At 44.8% G+C, this 18175-nt stretch overlaps 1 protein-coding gene and 1 long non-coding RNA gene across 3 annotated transcripts in view; one reads left to right on the forward strand and one right to left on the reverse strand.

The window, feature by feature from the left end:
* LOC124232978 (leucine-rich repeat-containing protein 66-like) overlaps window positions 1-5814 on the forward strand; it is a 30123-nt gene extending 24309 nt beyond the window's left edge. For both annotated transcript variants that reach the window (XM_046649959.1, XM_046649957.1), the window contains exons 4-5: window positions 1670-1859; window positions 3103-5814. In XM_046649959.1, the coding sequence (XP_046505915.1) occupies window positions 1670-1859; window positions 3103-5429 (2517 nt within the window). In that variant the 3' untranslated portion in view covers window positions 5430-5814. The remainder of the gene's footprint in view (window positions 1-1669; window positions 1860-3102) is intronic.
* Window positions 1-17919, reverse strand: part of LOC124232980 (uncharacterized) — a 39571-nt gene extending 21652 nt beyond the window's left edge. The window contains exon 1 of the long non-coding RNA XR_006886948.1: window positions 17471-17919. This is a non-coding gene — a long non-coding RNA (uncharacterized LOC124232980). The remainder of the gene's footprint in view (window positions 1-17470) is intronic.
* Window positions 17920-18175: the final 256 nt, after the last annotated feature.

Below are 18175 nucleotides of genomic sequence, written 5' to 3' on the forward strand. Positions count from 1 at the left end.
ACTCTAGCAAATTGCTTGAACCCAAGGAGGATATCGTTGGGACCTCGGATCTATAGTCGGTAGGTCAGAAGCAGAGGTGATAACCTGAACTTGTGATTGGCATCTAAAGTATCGGGGTAAAGGGGCAGTTTTGTGGGACTGAGCCCTTAATTTGTGAGATGTAACGCTATTTCCAGGGAGATAGCGCCAGAAGCGGGTTGAATTGTAGGACACTCAGCCGGTGTCTAGGAATTGCCTAATGTGTGGGGACAAAGTCTACATGTCGGAATTGGTACTAGAATCAGAAGAGTCGAGACTGCTTGGTTACTCAACACTGGAAAGGTCACTCTCCCGACCTAAATTCAGGGAGAATTCTGCCGCTACATGTAATGGTCTGGGTTACGGTGCTGTTTGATTGCTTGTTTGAATCAGCTCTTCTTAGGAATTTATGTAATCTAAGATGTCAATGCTGCTTTCTCACAGATGTTTCTAAAACACCTGGCCTTGATAACATACGGCCTTTTGGTTTTCATCCATGGCTCTCTTTTCCTTTTTTTCCCCCAAGAAGGTTTGTGTGCTCTGTTTTATGATTTTCTCTTCTTCTACTAACCACCTGCCCCTCTCCAAACCCCATTACCTGACCCTGGTGCCTCCTGCTCCAGCCTCTTCCCCCCAGCTCCTCGCTCCAGTGCAGCGGGAGCCCAGGCTCCGGAGGGTATATTCCGGAGTGGAGGGCACACAGCTGTGAAGCCTGGTCAGATCTCAACTCTGCAATTTCATTAATTCATTCCTTTCTCCATTATTTACTGAGCACCTGCTCTGTCCCAGGCCCTAGTCATAGGGGCTGTGTGGGATATACTGTGAGACCCAGCCCAGTTTCCTCCTGTAAATGGGAAAATGAGGACATTGTCGGGAGGATTAGCCATAACGTATGTAAGATACCCAGTAGAATGCCTGGTCCACAGCAGTGCTCTGCAAAAGGTAACTGGAGCTACACCTAACTATGCTTTCCCTGTCGTGTCAGGCAACTGCTATACCCACCTTCAACAGGTCCTGCTCTGCGTTTCCAGAGCCACTGAATCCTTTTTGTTCCCTGGTTTCCCCTTCATTTCTGATTAGACTAGAAAAATTAGTCATGTTGTATATACTGAGTAGACATGGAGGGAGATAAATGTACTGCTACCCTTGAGATAATACTTGATGCAAAGATTTCCCTTTCCTACTTCTGGTCAACCACAGTTCTTTGGTGTTCTTTGTCCTCATCATCCAGTATCTTCTGTCAATTCCAAGATCACAGAGTTTCTAGACATTCCAGCGCTGGTATTTAATCTAGACCTTGATAACAACAGGGAGCCTAGGTTTTATCTCACAGTACAAATTATAACTCATAGGAGAGAAGGAAGGGGAAATGATTGGGTATGTAAGATAGGCACCACTCTTAAAGCTTTCACATATATTTAATTCTTACAAAAACCCTGGGAGGCAGGCTCAGAGAAAATAAACAGTTTGCTGAGGCTCACAGAGTTATTAGGGGCAGAGCAGAGATTTAAACCCAATATTCTCCGACACTCAAATGCATGCCAACTTCATATTGCATCCACTGAGGTGTAAGCAATATCTGTAACCCATTTATTTTGTCTCTAAATGTCCTTATTCACAGACTGTCCTAAATTTGTTTCTTCTCAAACAGGTTGTGGACCTCAGCAACAATGCTCTGACCACCATCCTTCCGATGATGATCATTGCTCTAGAATTTCCCCATCTGGAGGTTGACTTGGCTGATAACCAGTGGGAGTGTGACTATAATGTGGCAGTCTTCCAAAATTTCATTTCTGAATCCTGGAGGAAAAAGTGGAATGAAATTTGCAACCAGTCTATAGGTCAGTCAGTGGTGCCTCTTCTCTCTGAAATGGTTCCATTTAAACTGAAACAAGCACATGAAAAATTTAGTCTCATTTGAAACAATGACAGGGCCCCTGAAAGCAAGGGTGCTGATCCCTGGCGTTCCTTAGCCAGCCCTGGGCTGCATCGCAGAGCAGTCACTGGTACCTACCTGTTGTCCTCTGTTCATGGATGACTTTCCTCACGTGGTCCAAGAAACCTAGTTCGGATAGCTCCGAAACCACTGGATTCGGTCAAAAACAGAAATCTCACAAGGAGAGAATTTTTCCCTAAAGCCTCAAAGGGTCATGTTTTTATCCTAATTCTTAACAAATAATCAATCAAAGAGAGAACTTTTAAAACTTGAGCCACGGTTATTTAAAATGCTTGCGAACCCTCTGAAAGTGTAATCGTGTACATACACAAAACACACATATTTCAAAAGCATATTTTTCTTTGATTTGTTCTCTGCCACTCTCCCGGAGAGCTAGAATATGTTACGGAGTTGAACATTCTGGAAGCTTTTTTCACTGTTAACTCTCTCGGCTAAATCTCAGAACTAACTGTGGGGGAGACAGTCAGATTTTTTTTTTTTTTAAATGAGTCCTGGCCTCTGTTCTATTCAGGACTGGCCTCAAAGGAGAAGCACAGCCCTGCTTACCAGGTTTAGTAGAAATCCGTGAAGATCATAGAGAATATTGTCAGCCACACTTATTTCATCCTCTCTAAAAGCCATAACTAGCCTTCTGAGTGTGGAGGACAGAAGGTCAGGAACCAGTAGAGAAACCTGAATATGTTTGCTGCTTACCGACACTGGAGAATGGTGAGGAAATGATATTGCAAACATGAGTAGGGCTGAGGCAGACTTTGCAGAGGGTTGATGGAATGTTGTTGCAAACGTGCAGTAGGTGAGGTTGTGGAGGAAGGAGAAGTGGTGTGGCTGCCCCTCCATTCTGGGTTTCTCCTTCCATGGGCAGCAGTGAGGCAAGAAGCCTAAGGAACATACGGCCTCCTAGGCCCATGAGCAGCAGACCCGAGCCTGATGGCCGTGTGTAAACACACACCGAGCATGTACATATTATTGGCATTAGCCAATCCATCAGTAAAGCTGCTTATCATCATGTAATAAAGAGCTTAAATACAGCCAGATCAGGACTGAGCAGGACCCATGGAAGCTTTTAAAACCACTGGAATCTTATTTCAATGCCCACTCAGTATGTGTTTTTTATCCCCTATTTTCAGGGACTGAGAAGGTATATTGGTGGACTCCCAAAAGGAGAATTTCCAGGGAGACTCACCTTCCTCACACTGAATTGAATCCTATGAGAAGTCTCGTGATGAGCAAAGCCGAGAGGCCCCGGGAAGGGCAGTACACGCACTTTTCCCCACTGGGGAGGAAGGACAATGCCATGCAGAGACAGCTGCCAAGACGGGTCAGGAGAGACGGGGATGATGTGCAAACTCCTGATAGAAAGCAAGACGCTTCCCAGGACCTTGCCCTGGCCGTCTGTCTGGCGGTTTTCATCACATTCTTTGTGGCTTTCTGCCTGGGGGCTTTTGCAAGGCCTTATGTTGACAGGCTGTGGCAACAGAGATGCCGGAAGAAAGGCCCTGGTTCCGATACTGCGTATTCAAACGAGGGCTTCTGCGATGACGTGGAAGCTGCAGAGAACACGCAGCACCCAAGGGTAGGTCAGCACCAACCTTGCTGTGATCTAAAGCTCTATGAGAACCAAGACTCTTTCTTGGTGACAGGAGCCAGCCCACATGCCGCCATCATTCCTGATAGAACCCTGAACACGAGCAGAAAGGAGCCTGACAGTCGGCAGAGCAGGGAACAACTCGACGACAACAACGGGGCAGGAAGTAGCAAGGATTACATGCTTCCAAGTGACAGTGCAGCCGGGGCCCTTCTCCGCGGACAGCCAAATGCTGATCAGAATGCACGATCTTCAGCTGCACAGGACCACATCTACAGCAATGCTATTCTTGGAGAAATAAATTATGAAACTGTAGCCCAGGAAGATCCTCTCAGTGAGCTGTCAGTGGGCGTCCCTGCAGTAGTGGGCAGGTCGCAAACTGTCTCTAGCTCAATCCATAATGATTCCAGTGAATTAGACCCACCACTGTTGAGAGAAACAACGGCTTCTCTCTCACAAATGCTAACACATCCGAAAGCACAGAGGACTGGAGAGCATGAGGGAAGAGGGGGCACTGAACAATTACCCTCAGAGTTCTCTAAAGAAATGCAAGCAAGCACTTACGTTAATTTGCTGAGCGCACAGCAGCAAAGGCTCAAGGGGTCCAGTGCTGAGGAAGAGCTTTCCACCTACTACAGTGCAGTCACACTCAGTGACCCAGAAGATACAGACCCATCCCCACCCGTCTTCCCTCCAGGATGGGGGAGGGACCTGCATGTCACTCCTGCTAACAAGGAACCAGGGCAGGAACACCCTCCTGACACTCAGTACGAGTTGGACACCGACTACGATTCTGATGAGGGGTCTTTATTTACTCTAAGTTCAATAAGTTCAGAGGATGCAAGAAATATGACTGAAGAAGAGGCACATGGTGAGGAGAGCCGTAGAGCCAGTGAGGCCCCAGAGGACCAGGACTCAGGAATGAGCAAGGACAATGTTATGTCATTAGAGAGTCTTGACAATGACATCACCTTCCAGAAGGTTCTGGGGAAATGTGAGAATCAAGAAGATCATTTTGAGAAACCTCTAACTTCTGGTCCAGACTCTGGTTGGTGTGAAACTCATCTGGAAAGTGCCTCTAACACCAATAAATTTGAGGATCCATTGACCTTGCCCGAGTCACTGGGCAATAGTCCTTTCACTGATGAGACCCCAGAGGAGTTCAGTCATGATTGGGTCACAGCTCTTCAACCTGAGGTGGGAGAGTGGCTTTACTCACTTAAAGACTTAGAATTTTCATATGTGGATATTTTACCACAAACACCACCTCGTTCTGACGAAGTTCCCTCAGATCCTAGTAAGAGTGCCTGTCGTGAAAGAGACTCAAACACTTGTAAGGATGAAACTTTCATTCAGGAAACAGACACAGCTCGAAACCATAGTCCCTTCAAGATCACTACTGGGGAAAACTTAAGACCTTCACAACAAGATTTTGAAGAGGCCAACGTGAATTCCAACCTAATGGAAACTGATGCAAATGAGAGGTTTGTATGTCCTCCCGAGGACCATGATTCCAGAAGAGTTATAAGCCAAACACAATTGTTCCAATTCTGTGGTGATGAATCTGCTGTTCAGGGTGAAAGAGGAGGGGGCGAATATTTTGAAGATGGTTCCAAGAGCCAGATACCATTATTACCAGAGCTTGCAAATGACGCCAGTTCACTAAGATCACAGGAGCCCTTCAGTGATAGAGACTGGGGTAAATACTCACAGGAGAATCTGTTGCAGTCAGAAAAAGATGATTCTAATCTTTATACTCATATGCAGACCCAGAGCAACTCGATGGGAGTTGACGATCTACTTGAGGACCAATGTTACTATGACGAAGACAAGGATGTTCAACTTGAAAGTCAAAGGGAATTCAAATAACATTTTTAGTACAGATTGAAGCACTTAGATGGAACTGCTGGACAGATTTTTACAAAGTCTGCACAAAGAACAGCACAACTTTTTGGAGGTTTATTGTGAAACTGCAAAATTGGAAGGATTCAGAACAATCCTAAATATTTTTTAATAAGTTATGTTAAAAGAGGGACCATTTTCTAGAACTAAATGTAAATTAAAAATCAATTTTCAAGAAGAGAAGTGAAGTTTTTTGTCAAAGAAAAAGGTACTCTACCATTATCCTTGACTAACCTTTCCTCGGTGTGACTCTCCAATTTGGGCTCTCATGAGCTGTGTTCTCCTGTTTATCCTCCTGCTTCTCTAACATTTTCTCCTTTTCCTTCCTGACACTCCTCCTCTGCTTGCCTTTTTTTTTTTCCTTGGTGAGGAAGATTGTCCCTGAGCTAACATCCATGCCGATCTTCCTCTATTTCATATATGGGACACCTCCACAGCATTGATTGATGAGCAGTGTGTAGGTCCATGGCCGGGATCCAAACAAGCAAACTCCAGACTACCGAAGCAGAGCGTGCAAACTAACCACTGTACCACCAGGCCAGCCCCTCCTGCTTGCCCTCTTAAAGAGCATTCCTCAAAGGTCTATTCCCAGTCTTCCTTTGCATCCCTTTACCTCTCTCCTTGGACCCCACTGCCTCATGAGCAGCTCTGTACATGAGGCCCAGGTCTGCATGACAAGACCAATGTCCTTCCCAAGCTCCAGACTCACCTTCTCCAACCCAGTTGTCCAAATCCACATAGAGCCTTCTGGGACCTAAAATTCCTCCTTTTCCTCACCAATGTGATCTCCCACGTTCTCTTTCTTGGTCAATAGTGTCATGACATCCACCCAGTAAAGCCGGTTAAAACTTCTGAGTTATCTCTGACTCCTTCTCTTTCATTTCCTAAATCTGAGTGGCCTCTAAGCTCTAGGCAGTGGAAGTGTCTGTGTGTCGATCTATACAGTGAGATGTTTAAGTATGACAGTCTGGATGGGGGCTAGGCAATTTGTGGGAAACCAGTGTTTGCGTAGACAGCACCCTGTTTTTACTTAGAGGGTACATTTATTGAGGGTAGACTAAGACGGAAGGTGATTGTGAGTTTTGGGAAGGACCCGAAGGATCCAACTGTTGGCATTAGCACTAGTCCTGTGAGGGATCTAGCTCCTCAGCAACTCTTGACTTTGTACTCTCTGCTCTCAACCCCCAAAGAAGGCACGTCCTTGGCTAGCACCTAGATTATGTTAAGGCCTCTTTGTGACCTGTAGTACTTTTCCTTGACCCTGCTCACTCCCAAATGATCTTATATCCTGTGCATCTCTCTACTATGCAAAAACCTTTAATAACTCCCCATTGCCTAGATAAAGACCAAGTTCCATAATCTAAACACATCCTCCCTTTCCAACTTCATCTCGTGACGTTGGCACTGCACCACACATTCTATATTCTGCTTTACAGCGTTTACAGCCATCATTTATTTCAGCAGACCTGAGGCCTTCCCTAGTCCCTGATCAGTTTCTCCCTCCTTGTGCTCAAGGGCTATTTTGAAATTCCTTGTCCTTAAACTTTCACTGAGAAAATTTCAGCTGTTAGGAAATACCTCCCTCACTCCCCTGCCCCACAGCAGTAAGCACTTTTACATTTAAATCTACACTCACTACTTTCCTCCAATCTAAGAAGAAACCAGCATTCCGCGGGCACTGTTCCCCCCTGCCGCTGCTCTTGCTGCAGTCCCGCCATGGACCCGTTCACGTTTCCCGTTCCGGCGCTTCTCAGCCTTCTCCACCTAATGGCTGCTTCCCGCAGGCTATAAGCACGCTCCAGTCCCTTCCACACCAAAATCCAAGGAAGAAGACACCACCGGCAGCTCCCTCAAAAAAGTGCACGGGGCAGGGGGCAGGGGGCGGGGGGCAGCCCGGTGGCGGAGTGGTTAGGTTCACACATTCCACTTCGGCACCCCGGGGTTCACTGGTTCAGATCCCGGGTGCAGACATGGCACAGCTTGGCAAGCCATGCTGTGGCAGGTGTCCCACATATAAAGTGGAGGAAGATGGGCACAGATGTTAGCTCAGGGCCAGTCTTCCTCAGCAAAAAGAGGAGGGTTGGCAGCAGAGGTTAGCTAAGGGCTAATCTTCCTCAAAAAAAATCCCAAATAAACAAAAACTGCACCAGTGCTCCATTCAGAAACCCGGAGTCACTCATTTGACTTCCCTCTCCTCACTCCCCACATCAAATTCATTGGTCATTAAGTACAGCCAATTCTAGCCCCTAAATATCTGTCAAATCCATTCCCTCTTCTCTGTCCACAGTGTCGCAGCTCCAGCTCTCACCTCGGCTGACACTCCGACACCGGATCTATGATAACAGCACACAAACTAGTTTCTTTATCTCCCGTCCTACGTGCCTTTATTATTCCCACACTACAGCCAGAGGTGGTTTCTAAAATGTAAATATGACCATGTGGCTCCCCTGATTAGAGTCCATCCATAGGCTACAGGCTCTCCTATTTCTCTAAAGCTCCACATAACTCCCCATCACCAGGCCTTTGCGTGTGTGGCATCTGCCTGAAATGGTCTTTCCAACCTCCCCAACACCGCCCCCAACAACCTCACCCAAACAAGCCCTCCTTAAGCTCAGGAGCTCCTACTTGGTTCTCAGGTGAGTTGCCACTTCCTCAGAGAGGCCTTCGTGGACCCCCAGACGAAGGCAGACTTCCCTACTAGAAACTCTTCCATTACATTGTCCTTCACAGAGGAGAACTTATTACCAGTAAAATTAAATCATTATTTGTGTGATTATTGATTTAATGTCTGCCTGCCCCTTTTATACTATAACCTCCATGAGAACAAAAAAATGTGTCTTGTCTCCCCAAGGCCTGGCATTTAGTAGGTTCTCAGTACATGGATTTATCAAATAAATGAATGAAAACAAACTCTTCAGTACAATATGCAAGGATGTCCATGATCTGGCCCTGCTTTGCATCTAGTATGTGTTTCATTGTGCCCTACCTCATTCCTGACCTCAAAGTTACGACCATACTGGACTACGGCACCCCACACGCCATAGCCCACGTGCTCCCGCTTTCTGGGGTGCACGTCTGGCCTCCCCACCAAGCCCTGCCTCACCTGCCTGGTACATGTCTACTCTTCTTTCAAGACACTATTGAAGGGTCACCTCCTCCAGGAGCCTTTCTCGCCTCATTCCACCCAAGGAGAACGGACCACTCCCTTCGTCCCTTGGCTCCCACTGCACCGTTGTGTGTTGTGGCAGAAACAAGGCTTCACACGGCTTGGCTGAGTTCTACCAGAGACTCTTCTGTCGGCCAACTTCCAACCGTTGGGTGAAATCCAGTTCTGACATAGAGTCCCTGAAGATGAAAATCATCTCAGAGGTGGCAGCTATTATATAAAGTGAAAAATCGCTTTCTATTCCAGCAGCACCAAGAAAAAAGTATATACAATTTTGACTACTTTGTTTGTTTTTATTCACACTTCTGGGAAAAAAAGCTTCTGGTAATGGGGCATAAACCTCATGGGCATTGCAGTTAAGTAGCTCCCTTTCCCAGCAAGCGCTTGTAAAAGCAAAATTTAAAACCCCTCTCAACATGCCGGCTGTCAGCTTGGCTAACGGTGCCTGGCGGGGAGCGAGATCTGAGCCTGCACTTCCAGGGGCCCAAGCATCTGGGCTTTGGGGTCTGCCCGCAAACTGCCTCCCGTTAAACCAGCTGAGCTCCATAGCGCCCCTCACCCCAGTTCTTCCCTCTTAGTTTCACTTATTTTGATTATTTCTCTAGTTTTATTATTACATAAATGATCTTTAAAACTTATCTTACTTTTCATTAAGATAAGTCTTTTTGCATTTCTTTAGCAGAGTGACTCAAATTTTTATCAGCCTAACAATTCCATAATAGCATATTTTTATCTAAGAAACATTTGAAAAATCCCTGGTATAATTTACCTTTACATGTTTCTAAAACTATTAGGTACATCTTGGACCAAGGTGGCAAACCCAATATATGAAACATTAAAAACTTCTTCTTTAAGACAAGTCATTATGCCGTATACCTTAAACTTACACAGTGTTGCATGTCAATTAAGCCTCAATAAAACTGGAAAAAAATCTTATTCTTTTTGAAGAGGAACTAGTACCATAAATGAATTCTTTTTTTTTTTCCTACTACTAAAAGTAGTTTTTGGTTTTTGTTTGTTTTTTTTCCAGGGAAAGATTGGCCCTAAGCTAACATCTATCGCCAATCTTTCCCTCTCTCTCTTTGTTCCTCCTCCCAAAGCCCCAGTGCCACACATCCTAGTTGTAAGTCCTCTAGTTTGTCTATGTGAGCTGCCCCCACAGCACGGCAACTGACAGACAGGTGGTGTGGTTCCACAACCTGGAAATGAACTTGGGCTGCCGAAGTGGTGACAGCACCAAATTTTAACCACAAGGCCACAGGGCAGGCTCTGAACTGTCTTTTTAATGTTACCTCCTACAAACCTTCAGCTTCAATAAACTCATTTTTGATCAGATTGACAAAACTTCTCCTCTTACCCTCTAGAACATTCCAAAATGTGGGGTCTTTGGCCTCCCTCTCTCTCCTCCAGTTCTTTTCAGTGGCCATGCAGGGCAGGGGGAAAATCAAGCGAGCAATGAGGAGCAGCTGTTAGAACCACCAAACAGCAAATGAACACAAGCAAGCAGATGTCTCCACATTTCTAGTCTATTCAAAAGACAAATCTACTCCACTCAAGGCTACACGTTTTCTTTGAAGTGTCTTCAGACCCAAGGGAGATGGAGGTGGGAGAGGGAGAAGGGGTTCTTTAGCTATTGAACGAACAGCTTTGATGAATTTCATTCATCGTTTATACCAGATTAATAAGTGATCAAATAACTGTCGGTGGCAGCCGTGGACTTACAGCAGGAGGACTCACAAGCTCGTCCACTAAGAAGTAAGGGGCGAGAGTGCTGTGTTTCTGCTGCCTGAAAATCCTGTGTTCATGGGAGCTTGAGGACAAGACTCTGGCCGTCTGAATCTAGTTTCTGCACACACTTTAGCCAGCTTATGTTTTTCAAATTCCCACTTTAACATTTTACTACTATCTGAAAATTCTAGGTGATATGGGCAATGAAAGTGTTACTAAATTTTAAAGCTTTGGAATCTCTATAATTTAGCATATGACAAATGTCCCTTTGTCGCTGTAAAGGACAAGGATGTCTCAAACCTGGGCGTGAAATTTTTTCAGTCTTTTGTTGACACGTATTTCGTCCCCCTTGGTGTGTCTACGTATCTACAATCCTGAAGCAATCCTGAAGTATGATTAAACATGAATAATATCTTTGCTCATTTGAATAAATACAACCCAAATATAATACTTGTTATTTGAAAAGAAAATTCTCATTCGTTTTCCTTGAATATCATTATTGATTCTGGCTTTTCATTAATCAAAATATTTTACGTAACCATAATTTTTTGTTTTATTTTTTGATACTCAAATTGCTGCAACTTGGCCAATAGATTCCTCTTTAAGCTGGTTTCTGTGTCCTTCTCCAAAATTTCTAAAGCATCATTGCTTTCTGGCAATAAATGTTCCAAGCCAGTCTAGCACATTACCTCAAGAATGGAATAAGCTTCTCTCCAAGAAGCTTGCTTTCTTTTAGCGGAGAATAAATTGTTCAGGTTTTTCCAGTATAATGTGAAATTTGCATTACTGAAAAAGCTCACATTCTGTAAAATCACACATAAAAGCCATGGGCTCATGGGATAAATAAAGCTGGGGAGACCACTCAAAAGATAGGCAACCTTGAACCAGAGCACCAAGGAAAACAATCATCGGTGCCTTGGAAATCACCTTGGACGGCCCAGGCAGGCAGGTCGGCACGGCTAGAAGCTACAACAGTAGATACTGAAAATTCACAAGGACCCTTGAGTAGAGACACTGGCCACAGTGTACTTAGAGCAGAGCTGGGGGCACTGGGACAACGCAGACTGAAGGGCTCAGAGCCAGGAGCTTCCCGGCCACAGCAGCCAAGAGTGGCACAAGCCTGGACGTACCATCCTGGGCCTCCCCAGAGAACCTGGCGCAGCAGCTCATTTTCAATTTTCTTAAAACACAGCTAAAGGAATTCTGCTCTGGGTACAGCCACTGAGTTGCGGGATTTTTTTTTTTCTTTCCTGCTGAAGGTTCTAATTCTATTCTTGCTCTTCTGGCTCCCCTTGCCTAGAAAAACTCCGATATGATTGAACTTGACTTCTAGGTGAGACTGACATGATTCTCTAATCACATGTGAACTAATTCACATTGCAGAAGCATGCTTTGTGAAACCATCGATTTCATCCCTCTTTGCACACGCGGGGCACATTGGGAGGTGAGGGCTCTCTGCCACCGCCTGGAATCTGAGCTGACTTGAGACTGCTTTAACCAACAGACAGCAGCGGGAGTGACACTGCAGGACTTCTAAGATTGTCACGAGTTTTGCAGATTCTGCCAGGGTGTCTTGGAAGGCTTGCTCTGGACAAAGGGAGCCACCATGTAAGAAGTCTAATCACCTACGACCGCTATACTGTAAGGAAGCCCGTACGGAGAGAGAGATGCGCAACCAGCTCCCAAGTGTTTAGATATCCCAGCCCAAATGCCAGACACTGAAATAAAGATGATGACTTCTACCACAGTCACCCCCTGACTGCGACCCTGTAAGACTCAAAGCAAGAACAACTCAGCTGAACTGGTGTGAAAATTAATAAAGGAAGACTCATCAAAAATGCAGTGAGTGGGGCCGGTCCAGTGGCATAATGGTTAAGTTCACATGCTACACTTCAGCAGCCCAGGATTCACAGGTTCGGATCTTAGGTGCGGACCTACACACTACTCATCAAGCCATGCTGTGGCAGAAGAATTAGAAGGACTTACAACTAGGCTATACCACTATGTACTGAGTCTTTGGGGAGAAAAAAAAAGAGAAAGATGTTAGCACAGGGCCAATCTTCCTCACCAAAAAAAAAAAAAAAAAAAAGGAGTCAGGAAGCCCTGTAGGGGGCGTTCTCACCCACTACCACTTGTTTCTGTCTGCAGACCCCAAACAGGAAGAGATTGTACCTTGCATCTTCAACAGGAAGGAGCTTACTTTGCTATTCCAGCAGGAAAAAGGAAGACTTTCTCCTTGCCCAGCAACAAGCTCAGCCAATGAGAAAATATCACAACTCAGCCAATGACAAAGAGTCCCCACCCTGAACTCTCACTGTCCTCCAATGGATGTTCATTCAGCACAGCCCCTCCCAACTTCCTCCTTTTTTCTCCATAAAGCAAAATTTCTCTCCTTTGTTTGTCAGACTTGTCTATGGTTTAGCCATAGACTGCATGTCCCAAATTGCAATTCTTCTGCCATTTACAGCTACACCCATTTTGTTGGTAAAATAACTGGCTGTTCTATTTTTAAGGTCGACACTGTCAACCTCCAGAACTGTGAGAAATAACAGTAAATTGTTTTAAGCCACTAAATTTCAGGGTGGTTTGTTTATACATAGTTAACCAGGACATAGAGGAATATACTGTACCAGCGTATAAAAATTAGGCACGAGAATGCAGAACAGGTGATTTGCGTGGAGTGGAGTGTTGGGTAACTGTTGCTGGGCTATTTAGGGGCAGAGCAAGAAAAGATCTTTGTGTACATGAGTTCACACTAATACTTTTAGGTTAGTTTTGGTTTTGCTCTAGGACATAACTACTAACAATTTTAGTTCCTATTCCAAACTTTAATTTTAACTTCTTTTCTTTCATAATTTACCAAGCCATAGAATTATTTATAACTTAAAATAAAATAATGTAAGTATTCGTTTTGTCCTTCTACATAAAATAAGTCCAAAGTAAAAAGTGTTAATATTAACACAGACATTAAAGCGACTGGATGAACAATAAGATTTAGCGTTGCAGTGTTTGGTGCCACATTTGGAAATATGCTATCACTGATCGCTACTCAAAGTCCTGTGTTTTGATTTACTGGAGTACAAACATAAACACAGCTTCCTGTTGTGCTGAGGTTGAGATTGCTTGAAAGACTTATTTTTACCACTGCTGCTATTTCAAATACCAGAAATTATAACGTGCTTTCTAAGGTATTGGTAAAACCAGAAATACCTTTTAGTAGAGAAAAGAGAAAACATAACTTGTTTCAAGTTTATTTACATTTATCATCTATATCTCTTACCTTAGCTGTGTTTTGTGACTTTTTAAACTTCTCTAGAATGTTTCATGATTATTGACAAACAAACAAACATTTCACGTGAGTAGAAGGAAACTTTGATCATAAACCAATTTGCTAACAAGAGCATTCTGACGACTTTATACTGAAAGGCCGGGAAACAGCTAGAGAGAATTGTCACCAGGGACAGGGCAGTGTCCCCAACCTGAGACTTTATCTCAACCCTATTACTTAGCAAATATGCACTTAGTTACAGCACCTTCTCTCTTCCTCAAAGAGATATTATGTACATAAAATGCCCAATTAAACAAATGTACAGTGAAGTGCAAGAGAGTTTGCTTATAGTTCCTTTCTTTTTTTTTTTGGTGAGGAAGATTGGCCCTGAGCTAACATCTGTTGCCAATCTTCCTCTTTTTGCTTGAGGAAGATCATTGCTGAGCTAACATCTGTGCCAATCTTCCTCTTATTTTTCTGTGGGATGCTGCCAAAGCACGGCTTGATGAGTGGTGCACAGGTCTGCACCCGGGATCCAAACCCCCAAACCCCGGACTGCCAAAGCAATAGGTGTGAACTTAACCACTACACCACCGGGCTGGCCCCCATTTATAGTGCCTTTTAATTAAGACATATTCCTTTCTTTTTTTTTTTTTTATTATTTTAAGATTTTATTTTTTTCCTTTTTCTCCCCAAAGCCCCCCAGTACATAGTTGTATATTCTTCATTGTGGGTCCTTCTAGTTGTGGTATGTGGGACGCTGCCTCAGCATAGTTTGATGAGCAGTGCCATGTCCGCACCCAGGATTCGAACCAACGAAACACTGGGCCGCCTGCAGCGGAGTGTGTGAACTCAACCACTCAGCCACGGGGCCAGCCCCAAGACATATTCCTTTCTTAAAGAGACTGAAATTTTTTTCTGTTTCTTATTTTTCTCAAAAAGTGGCTTATATTTCTCTGGAGTGTGTAATCTTGTATTTGTCTTCTTGCCGTGTGACTTCACCACATATCTCATAGTTCTCGTCTGTGACCTGTCTTCCACGGAGCCCCTTCCGTGGAGTCCCATACAGGCCTTCAACTGTGCAGGCCTCCTACACAGGACCCTTCTGGGTGGCTTCTGTCCAGGCTCTGTGGGATTTGTTGATTCCAGAACAACTCTTCCATTAGCTTTACAGATTGTGGAAAAGCTACGAGAGTGGAGGGAGTGGGATCACCATGGAGACTGCTGACAGGATCTGGGCCTTAGTTAACGAAGAGGGGAGGAGAGGCAGAAATGAAAGGGCCACCTGGAGAGACGGTCTACACGCAGGATCCACAGTGTCAACGAACTAACCCAGGGCTTGTCACATAGTGAGTGCAGGATAGACATGCATCAGCCACATAAACGAAGAAATGAAGCGGGAAGGCAATTCTGCTACAATGAGGTGCAGCAGGTCTTTCTAAATCTAGACTAATTCTCGTTCCACCACCACCTCTTTCCACGCCATTGACTTGCTTAGAAAAACAGGATAAATTGTCCCGCAGGGTGACCCACATTCTGTATTTGGCCATTTGCTTCCTCCTAGTATTTTATCCCACCGAGTATTTGGAATTCTTGCTGCGCCTGCGCCCAAGAATCATGTTTCTCCATTACCTACCTGTGACTATCCCACCCACCCTTCAGGACCCAGCTCGAAGAGGCTGCTCCCCTCTTTATGGAGCCTCTCCGCGTTGTTCCAGAATCAGTCTTCTTCATTCCTCTCCAAATGCATACCTTATCATTCCAGATAGACTTTATTCCATCCTGCCTTACACGCCATTATTTTTCTGACACAGCTGTGTCTTGGAAGAGGTCCCTGGATAATCCCCTTTGGGAGCTTCCCTCAAAACATCATGTGACAACAGGACCTTAGACTTGCTTCCTTTAGTCATCAGCTGTCCCCCAAATTTAGTGAGATAAAAAGCTCACTCAGGAAATTTGATTGCTAAATGACAGCTTAGATTTAGGCCCCAATGTTATGTTTTAAATGTAAGTGTGTGACTTTTTGCCATATATTTTTATGGGATTGGTGGGTTATCATGCCAGCGCAGCCCAGGCCCTTAAAGCTGGCCTCTCTTGATATGGGTCAGGACTACACCATTGACCCCATAAAAAGAGAGCGCCCTCTGACTTTCTCTGCAGGGTAGCCCAAAGCACAAGGATGTGCACTGGGTGATGCACCGGGTACCTCTTGGGGACTCCAGGCTGTCAGAACAACTCCTTCTTCCTTCTCTTCTCTAACAACACTCTAGGTTCTACCCAAGAAGGCTGCAGATGGCCTTGAAGCTTCCTGGGGTTTTTACCCATACCTCGTGGGGCTGCATAAAGATCCACTCCTTTAGAGAAAAAAGAACGTGCCTCCAATTCCATGCCCAGAACTGGAAAGTCAGTCCTAACACAGTCTGTGTCCTGTAGCATCTGGACTGTAAGCCCGTTGAGAGCAAGGATCATGTTTATACATAACACCCACTGCCCTACATTCCAGGATCAAATAGTGAACAGAACTTAAGGAAAAGTCAAATTCCAAATAATCCTTATTTGGTGAATTATTTCATCAAAATAAAGTAAATAAAGAATTGACTCTTCAGTTTTAATGAAAAGTAGTTAGGTATAGTAATAAACAAAAAGAATTAGCAATTCTGGGTCAACTATTGTAACCCATTCAATAGCCGATGTAACTGGAAGGGGTGAACCATGGGTTCCTGCAATTTTTGCCTAGGACCTGCTGTAGAAGTTAGAAATGCTATTCAAATCAAATGTAAAGTTCCAAAGTGAACAAAAATAAAAAATAATCCCTCACTGTCTATTTTTGGAAAACAGAACATTTTATCAATACTGGATATTTCCCATAAATTCTTTGCATTCATGTTAAGTCAATTCTTTCTCTGTACTTAATGCCCTTAATAACTAGTGTAAATATTGGGGCTAATTCTTATATCTCATTGATTTAAAAGCTCACCTTCCATCAAATGCAATGCTTTGTTTAAATAGCAGTTACACCAATATACCTGTGAAAAACCTAGAGTTACATACATCTTCCTTGACTATTTTCAGATTCACTAACTAAAATTTTTGCCATATTTGCTTTCTCTCTGAGATTATATATATATAATATATATGAGATATATATATTCAGAGTACATAAAATCCAGAAACACAGGTAAATATACATAATATTGTCACAAATACCTTCAATCTGACAAAAAGCAAACAGTATTATCTATGTTTTCAGATTCTGTGACACGTTGTAGATACCAAAATCACTATAGAAACATTGTTGCCTCAGGATTAATTTATTAATGCTTCACATTCCCTGAATGCCATCCACACACCCTTCAGCAAGGGGAATGAATTTTTTATGCTGGACGATGGAAATAATGTTGACAATTATGCAGGAAATAGCAATTCCCTTCCCTTCCTTTTTCTTTCCTAAATTTGTCATTCTGTTCTTTCCTATAGATGGTGTAGGCTACTAAACCGTGGAATTTGGAGCAGTTTCCAGGTCAATAATGAGATCAAATCTGGAAGAGGCCACCAGTTATTCCAACCTCATTCCGTAGATGAGGAAACAGAAGCACAGGGTAGTCAATTTATGTGCCAAGGTCACCCAGCTAGTGCTTGTTTCCAACCAGAATTCCCCCACGGTGAGGACAATTCTTCTTTCCTCCACCACTCTGCTGCTTGCCTCCTGGCTTGGCTGGTTTGCTTGATAGCGAGGCCCTGCCGCCCGGGAGATTTAGAAAACATTCTTTCCAGGATGTCACAGCATCTTCCAGCCGCTCCTTCCCAAGAAACCCCGCCGCCTGCTGCAGCAAACGCCTCACTCACCGGGACAGGGGTGGTACCCAGCGGTTTGATGTGGCGCTGTGCTTTTCACAGTTCCGGTCTGAACTTCACCGTCGTGCCATGGAAGATGGGCTCCGACGGTCAGGATTTCTCGCTCTCCATCGCTCCCTCGGGATCCCAGGGAGCCCTGCGGCTCTCCCGAGCCCGAGCCCGCAATGCCTTCCCCTCCAGTTCCTTCCCCTCCGTGGCCGGGCGCACACAGTCCCAGGTCAGCAGGAAACCTCTATGCTCGCAAGAGCGGTGACGTCTACACCACCCAATTGCTCCCCACCCAACCTTCTTAAAAATTTCAGCAGCTGGAGTGTGTTTGCTGTGGAGTCGCTGCTGCTACAGAAGACAGCCCGACCCAGCCGGCAGCAGCCCCCGTTCGCTCTGGCATCAGCCTCCCTGCCTCGTCCCAGCACCGGCTGGCGGCTGCACCCCGGGCCTGGCTCCCCCTCACTGGGACAGGAAACATCGGGCGCCACCGAAGACCTGGAAAAAAGAGAAAGGGCCCAGTCCACGTCTCCCCGTTTACTGAGGGAGCACACGAGCCAGCAGCGCTGGCTGCCAGTGTGATTGCAATTAGGGCTGCCAGATTGAGCAAATAAAAACACAGGACACCCCGCTGAGTTTGCCTTTCAGGTAAACACCACATACTTTCCTAGTATGTCCCGTGCAATATTTGGGACCTGTTTAGACTAAAAT

This window comes from Equus quagga, unplaced genomic scaffold (assembly GCF_021613505.1).
Source record: "Equus quagga isolate Etosha38 unplaced genomic scaffold, UCLA_HA_Equagga_1.0 146_RagTag, whole genome shotgun sequence".
In the NCBI taxonomy this organism is placed as follows: Eukaryota; Metazoa; Chordata; class Mammalia; order Perissodactyla; family Equidae; genus Equus; species Equus quagga.